The sequence below is a fragment of the Conger conger genome, chromosome 2 (assembly GCF_963514075.1).
Source record: "Conger conger chromosome 2, fConCon1.1, whole genome shotgun sequence".
In the NCBI taxonomy this organism is placed as follows: Eukaryota; Metazoa; Chordata; class Actinopteri; order Anguilliformes; family Congridae; genus Conger; species Conger conger.
The window spans coordinates 6676823-6684278 of record NC_083761.1 but is presented as its reverse complement, the minus strand read 5'-3'; the positions used below and the strand labels follow the sequence as shown (position 1 = coordinate 6684278).

At 46.7% G+C, this 7456-nt stretch overlaps 1 protein-coding gene across 4 annotated transcripts in view; it reads left to right on the top strand.

Moving 5' to 3' along the window:
- LOC133122890 (kinesin light chain 1-like) overlaps positions 1–7456 on the top strand; it is a 63585-nt gene that overhangs the window by 29396 nt on the left and 26733 nt on the right. For all 4 annotated transcript variants that reach the window (XM_061233152.1, XM_061233150.1, XM_061233154.1 and 1 more), the window contains exons 4-8: positions 1656–1734; positions 2477–2705; positions 3281–3368; positions 5586–5687; positions 7026–7199. In XM_061233152.1, the coding sequence (XP_061089136.1) occupies positions 1656–1734; positions 2477–2705; positions 3281–3368; positions 5586–5687; positions 7026–7199 (672 nt within the window). The remainder of the gene's footprint in view (positions 1–1655; positions 1735–2476; positions 2706–3280; positions 3369–5585; positions 5688–7025; positions 7200–7456) is intronic.

Here is a 7456-nt window from a genome sequence, read left to right as displayed (position 1 = left end):
AGGCCGTCGGTCTGAAAGTGGTACTGATTTATACACCACACGTAGCCTATGATATACCCTTCTCCCGCGTGTTCTTGCCGGTGAAATTGATTTGGCGGTTTACATTTAACGGTTTTTCATCTTTGCTCGCACGCGACTCTTGTTATAAGTCTGAAAGACGCTTCGCCTTGACATCAAAAGCGTGAAATTGAGTGACTTCGCTTCTATCCGTCAGGTCACATTTCACTCATTCGCCGCTCGCTGTGATGGACTGTTTTTTTTGCAGTTCGTGCGAATAATTAATCTTATCGAGCCGTCAGCCCGGATTAGCGTCTTTGTGTCTGGGTGAAACGGAGAACCTGGTTTAACAGGGTATAATAATGCCATTTAAGTTCAGTCAACCCAGCAAGTGAATAGAAATGCCACCATTTGTTGGATTTGTATTATTTAGTGAGTTAAATTCTGAATTTGTTTCCTTAGTTCACTGAAATTAATAGTGTTTGACCCCCTAGCCCTAGCCATGTTGCTTATATATTGCTTATATGTAAATAAATAAGTGGATTGGTGAGAGATGAACATGGAACTGCTGCAAACGCTCATCTGTGCTCTGCTGATAGTCGTGCGCGCACACACACGCACGCACGCACACACACACACCCCAAAATGGGCAGGGTGCAATGATCTGTATAATCCAGTAATTGGTTCAGATCGGTGAGTGTCTGATATTTGGGTGGTGTGGTGATCCAATCACTGCTGAGCATTTTGCCGTTACCGTGGGCGCACGGCTGGAACAGCAGGTCAGATTTTACGGCGCGTCCATGACGTCTCAGAAGTCGCCAAATGGGAAAGGTACCCTTGAGCGGTTATAAGTGTGGTATAAAAGTGTAGAGTCAGAATCTTGCTCACCTCCTGAGATTGCAAAATGACAACAAACGCGCCGCAATTCAACATCATATTCTTTTGGTGACATGCGTTATTTTCCGATCGCGCGTGAATGTGGTGGGGCAGGGGGTGAAACTATATACGTTGCCTTTTATCCGAGTTTCACCCTTCAGAAACAAGCAGTGGACGCACCAATAGACCATAAGGTAATGAGGCGGTCACCTATTCGGCTGCCTGCAGATTACCTGTCCCAGAGTGCAGCAGGTGTGCCCAGATTCCGCCGCTCCTCCTGTCACCATGGATATCACTGCTGCCGGAGATGAGCTTCACACCTGTCCCTCTTAATCCCGCGTGTACTCGCTGACGGTGGAAAAGTTTGTTTTTTTTACTTTGTAGGTAATTGCTTAGCAGATGCCCAAGTCCAGGGGAGACTAAAAATATCGAATGACCTTTCAGTGCGATTGTGGATGTATTTTATTAATTTCTTATTCCCCGTGCTGCTACGTGATCTGTGCGGTGGGCCTTCTCATGCAGCCAATTGCTGTGTGGTGGGCCTCCTCATGCAGCCAATTGCTGTGTGGTGGGCCTCCACATGCAGCCAATTGCTGTGTGGTGGGCCTCCTCATGCAGCCAATTGCTGTGTGGTGGGCCTCCTCATGCAGCTGTGTGGTGGGCCTCCTTGTGCAACTGAGTACTGTGTCATTTGCCTCCTCACGCAGCTGTGTGGTGGGCCTTCTCATGCAGCTCTCTAATCTGCTAGTCCTCCTCATGCAGCTGTGCCCTTTGTGTTGCAGGAGGAGAAGGACGGGGAGCCGCCCAAGGACTCCCTGGACGACCTCTTCCCCAACGATGAGGAGGAGCACGGCCCAGGAAGTAAGCATTCTTCATCCTCCATCGTCACCCGCCTCGTATCCCCCTGTGGGCCTCCGGGGCGCTGAGTTCTGCTCTAATTGCTACTCTGACCGTTACCTGGGCTTTGCCCATGAGAATGGGGATGCTGATAAAAAAAATTAAAAAAAGTATTTCTCTTTCCTTTTATTTCATTGTGAGGGCCATGTTCGGACCTGTGTCGGGAGGGGGAAAATGTAAACCTGGAAGGTTTTGTCAAATGTCAAATTCCTTTGCCAGTGAAAAAGACGTTACCCTGTCATCGGTGATCTGCTCACTCTCTCTCCTCTCTGTCTCTACCTGTCTCTGTCCCTGGTTTTCTCTCCCGATTTATTTCTCCTCCTCTCATTCACCCTCCTTGTCCTCTCTCCCTCTCTCTCTCCTGGCATCCTTCCATCTCTCCCCCTTACTTTCTCTCCTTTGTCTATTTCCCTCTCCCCCTATTTTTTTCTCAATCTTTTTTCTCCTCTCTCTCTGTCTCTTTCCTCTCTCTCCCTATCTCACTGTTCCTCTCTCAATCACTCTCTCTATTTCTCTCTCCCTATCTCCCTGTTCCTCTCTCAATCCCTCTCTCCCTATCTCTCTCCCTCCTTCTCTCTCTCTCTCTCTCCCTCTCCCCCTCTCCCCCTCTCCCCCTCCCCTCCTTCTCTCTCTCTCCCTCTCCCCCTCCCCCTCCTTCTCTCCCTCTCTCTCTCGCTCCCTCTCTCTCTCTCTCTCTCCCCTGCAGTGGTGCAGCAGCATAACAGTGCTGCGGTAGCGGCCGCGCAGCAGGGGGGCTATGAGATCCCGGCCCGCCTGCGCACCCTGCACAACCTGGTGATCCAGTACGCCTCCCAGGGCCGCTACGAGGTGGCCGTGCCCCTCTGCAAGCAGGCCCTGGAGGACCTGGAGAAGACCTCGGGCCACGACCACCCGGACGTGGCCACCATGCTCAACATCCTGGCTCTGGTGTACAGGTAGGCCCCATGCTCAACATCCTGGCTCTGGTGTACAGGTAGGCCCCATGCTCAACCTCCTAACACTAGTGTACAGGTAGGCCCCATTCTCAACCTCCTAACACTAGTGTACAGGTAGGCTCCATGCTCAACGTCCTGACACTAGTGTACAGGTAGGCCCCATGCTCAACCTCCTAACACTAGTGTACAGGTAGGCCCCATGCTGAAATCCTGGCTGTGGTGTGCAGGTAGACCCCATGCTAAACAACCTGGCTTTAGTGTACAGGTAGACCCCATGCTAAACAACCTGGCCTTAGTGTACAGGTAGCCTCCATGCTCAACCCTGACGTTAGTGTAGAGGTAGACCCCATGCTAATCATCCTGGCTCACGCCTTAAAACCGACATCACCGTGAATTTAGGTCCAACATTACGTTCTTGTTTCACCCATTTTTATTGCATCAGCTTAATAAGCTGTAATAATTGTGTGTTATTGCACCCCCTCCTGGTATCCGGGAGCCCGCAGTATCTCGGAGCGCTGCCTGTGTTTGAGCGAGTGAATGAGTGTTGGGCTTCCTCTCTCTCTCCTCGTGTTCAGGGATCAGAACAAATACAAAGAGGCCGCCCACCTGCTGAACGACGCCCTGTCCATCCGCGAGAAGACCCTGGGGAAAGACCACCCTGCGGTGAGTAACATAGCATAGCATAGCATAGTGTAACACAACATAACACAACATAGCATAGCATAACTTAGCATAACTTAGCATAACATAGCATAGCTTAGCGTAACACAACATAACACAGCATAGCATAGCGTAACACAACATAGCATAGCATAGCGTTACACAACATAACACAACATAGCATAGCATTGCATAGCGTAACACAACATAACACAACATAGCATAGCATAACTTAGCATAACATAGCTTAGCATAACATAGCATAACATAGCATAACGTAGTATAACATAACTGCTTAGTTTATCTTAAACAAGATAGTATCACACTATAATTTCCATTTTCCCCCAATTTGCTCTTTTTATCTTACTTGTTGCACTTGAGCCTGCAAGGAGGAGAAGAAGGGCTTCTTTTGAGCACTCGTTGGATCATTTCATTTGTTCCAATGCGCCAGGCAAGCTTAGTCAAATGCAGAAATGTATTTTAATTCAAAACAAATTTGTACTGAGGTCTGATAAGGACATTGATGATAATGATGATGAGGATCAGAAATGCAAACAGAAATGGTCTCATTACAGTAAACACAGTGACACAATTAAAATCAATAAAGAGGAATTCCTAATTACCAAATCCCAAAAATGCAATCAACAGTGATTCAGAAATTTATAGTGGTAGCAGATGCAACAATTCCGAATTCATAGTGTGAGAACGGTAAACTCCCACATAATGAATATGGGACTTTTGTTCTTTAGGGCATATATAACAATTTCAGATGTAATGTGGCTAATCCCTCAAAACAAGCACCTAATTTAGAAAAATCGATTGGAATTGCAATTGGGGCTGGAATGAAAACCAGCATAAAGTGTGTTGGGGGTATTCCCCAGGACCAAGTCTGAGAACCACTGGTTTAAGGTGTGACATCACAAGTATGTGATTTAGAATGTTCTTAACTGAGCATTCTAATGCTGATGTAGCAGTCGCTGCTGGTGATTGAAAGGAAATTGAGTTCTAGAACTTTGAATGTCGAAAAAAAAAAAGGAAAAATAAACATACCAGAAAACCTACTTTTTTTTCAACGGCTTAAGTGTGTTAGCGAGGCACATTCTGTAGGTCTGCGCTGAGAGCGCTGTTAGCCCACGTATAACGCCTTTGTTCCTGTAACTCGAGAGGCTGTGTTTACATTGCTTTCTCCTGCGTGTAGGAGGTTGCTAAATGAGTGCACTGTAATAACATACAGAAACTGCACGCCACTTGACTGCAGCCCACAGGTGAAATGTAGGATGGGTATTACTGGTGTTTTTCTTCTCTTTTTTTATTTCCACCTGTCATCCCCCGATTGGTGTTAAGATACAAATATGCAAACTGCGGCTTTTCTTGCATCAGCACATTCTTTATAAATTCTGGAAAGGTTTACTTTCAAGATTTATTCCTGCATTGATTAAACCCCCCCCCCCCCCTTTTATTGATTTCTTTAACATGAGCATCGTCCATTACCTCCATCCCTCTGGCCCTCACGTGAGCCCTTATAGAAATCAGAGCCATTGATCAGCCTGGGTTCCAGTAAACCACGGCAGCGGAAAGGGTTGTTTAAAAAAAAAAATATATATATATATATATATATATTATAATAATTAAAAAAATAAAAATGTAAAAATTCCAAAAAATGAAATACGGTATTGATTGCTCCTTTAAGACGACTGGGCGTCACCATGCCTCCCTCAGCACCTCGGGGTCGTGACCTCTGTAATGTCACAGTACAATACACTTTAGAGACCGATTTAATTTACTCACTCAGGTGACTGCACGGCACCTCCTTTCTGTCCCATGACCGGAACGCGCACACATCCACTGATGATACGTTCAATTAAATTCTATCTCATTATATTTGTATTGCGCCTTTCAGCACATGAGGCTCAAAAAAAGTAAAAAATCCTACTGGGTGGAAAAAACTCTCAAACAGTGGCGGGAGAACTCTCCGATGGGGAAAGAATATTGGGAGGAACCCGGCTATAGGGGGATACCCATCCTCCGCTGGCCTATAGGTTGAGATGGTAACTGTTCAGATGTTAAACGAGCAGGTAAACTAGAAAGTCCATGAATGTTGTATGTAGAATGTGGAAAGTGGAATGTTGTTTACCAGATGTTTATCCTGAATGTGTATCCTTTGTAGGTGACAAATATTAAATGCAAAATGGAAAATGTCAAATGTAAAATGTGTTGCAGGTGGCGGCTACACTGAACAACCTGGCCGTGCTCTACGGGAAGAGGGGCAAGTACAAGGAGGCGGAGCCTCTCTGCAAGAGAGCCCTGGAGATCAGAGAAAAGGTAACGCCCACAGGAGGGGAGGAGTCAGGAGCCACGCCCACTCATTTACATTTAAAGGGCTAGTTCACTTTTTCTTTAATACTGTGTCACATTTAGTGAATGTTTTTAATTGGCCCACCCTGTTTTTTTTAATTTGCATTTTCTTGCTTTAGATTATGAACCTCCTAATGCTTTTGCTGTGGCGTGGCTATAGGCCATATGTAACCCCCCCCCCCAGAAGTTGTCTGGTGAGAAATCTTGTTGGTGTTGATTTGAGCAGTGCCCTGAGCCCAACCAAAAAAATCTATATTCCATTTCACAGCAATTGCCATAAATATCCAATTACCATTTTAGTGTGCATCAGAGATATCCGTTAGGGAAAATTGGAAAGATTAATAGAGGAGACCTTACGGAAATCTGATAAACGTTCCCATATGGAGCGGAGTGTGTGGAATACAGAATTCTGTGGAGTGGTATTCCGTATTCCGTATTCCATATTCAGAATGGAAACTCTTCTCTCGTGTGTGTACTGAGGTCTGTAAGTATTTGGACAGTGACACAATTTTAAAGGGCTGCAATTCCTCCACAGTGCCCTCGATGTGGATGGACATACACAGGGGAGTTAAAGCCGACAGTCTGCGCTTTAATTTGAAGGCATTTACATCCATATAGAGTGAATTGTATCAATTACAGCCCTTGTTGTGGTGCTATTCAAATACTTATGGACCTGACTCTACATGATGGGTGGCTAGTAGATAACTCTTAGCGAGCTCTCCTGGTGTGTGTTCAGTTTTTACTGAAGAGTTGATGCATTGAGGATGTTACTTGATTGACCCTTGAAATCAATTGGTCGTCCATACACGGTTTGGAAATGAACACCCAGAGAAATTGATTAGATCATGCTTTTTGTTAATCGAGTCAGAGGTTGCAATCAAGAGCGCAATCATCGGTCTCTTGTTTCATTCTGCTCTCTGGGCATGGTGCTTGAATAGAGTTTAATAAGACGACACTGATTTTTGTTGCTCTAATCTCCTCAGGATGACTCATTCCATCGGCTAAGACAAGTAAGCTTGTTATCAGAGGTGGATTTTTAAGTTGCTGTCACATTTTTATCCAAAGTGACTTCGTTGATTAGACAGGGGACAACCCCCTGGAGAGCGACTGGGTCTCTGGGGACTCCCAACCCCTCTCTCCCAGCAGACCCAGTGGCTCTCCAGGACCAGGGTTGGAGACCCCAGCAGACCCAGTGACTCTGCAGGTCCAGGGTTGGAGACCACTGCACTGGGCTATAGGCTGAGTGTTGAGGACTGTTCGAGGGAAGAGTTTCCCTGGGTTTTAGCGTTCGTTTCTCCCGTTCAGGTGCTGGGGAAGGACCACCCGGACGTGGCCAAGCAGCTGAACAACCTGGCGCTGCTGTGCCAGAACCAGGGCAAGTACGAGGAGGTGGAGTACTACTACTGCCGCGCCCTGGAGATCTACCAGTGCCGGCTGGGCCCCGACGACCCCAACGTGGCCAAGACCAAGAACAACCTGGTGAGAGAGTGAGAGATGGAGAACCAGGGAGAGGGAGGTGGGGAGAGAGATGAGCAAGATAACAGGAGAGAGAGAGAAGGGCAAGATGTCTATCGCATCTGTGCTCTCTCCCTGTATGGTGGGGGTGAGCTATCCCCAGGAGGCTGTGCAACAACCACAGAGCAATCTCACAGTACAGAGCTGTTGGCATGGAGATCGCCACGGTAACCAGGTTCAGTGCAGGGGAAAGAAAAAAAAAAACCCCCAAAAGAACGACA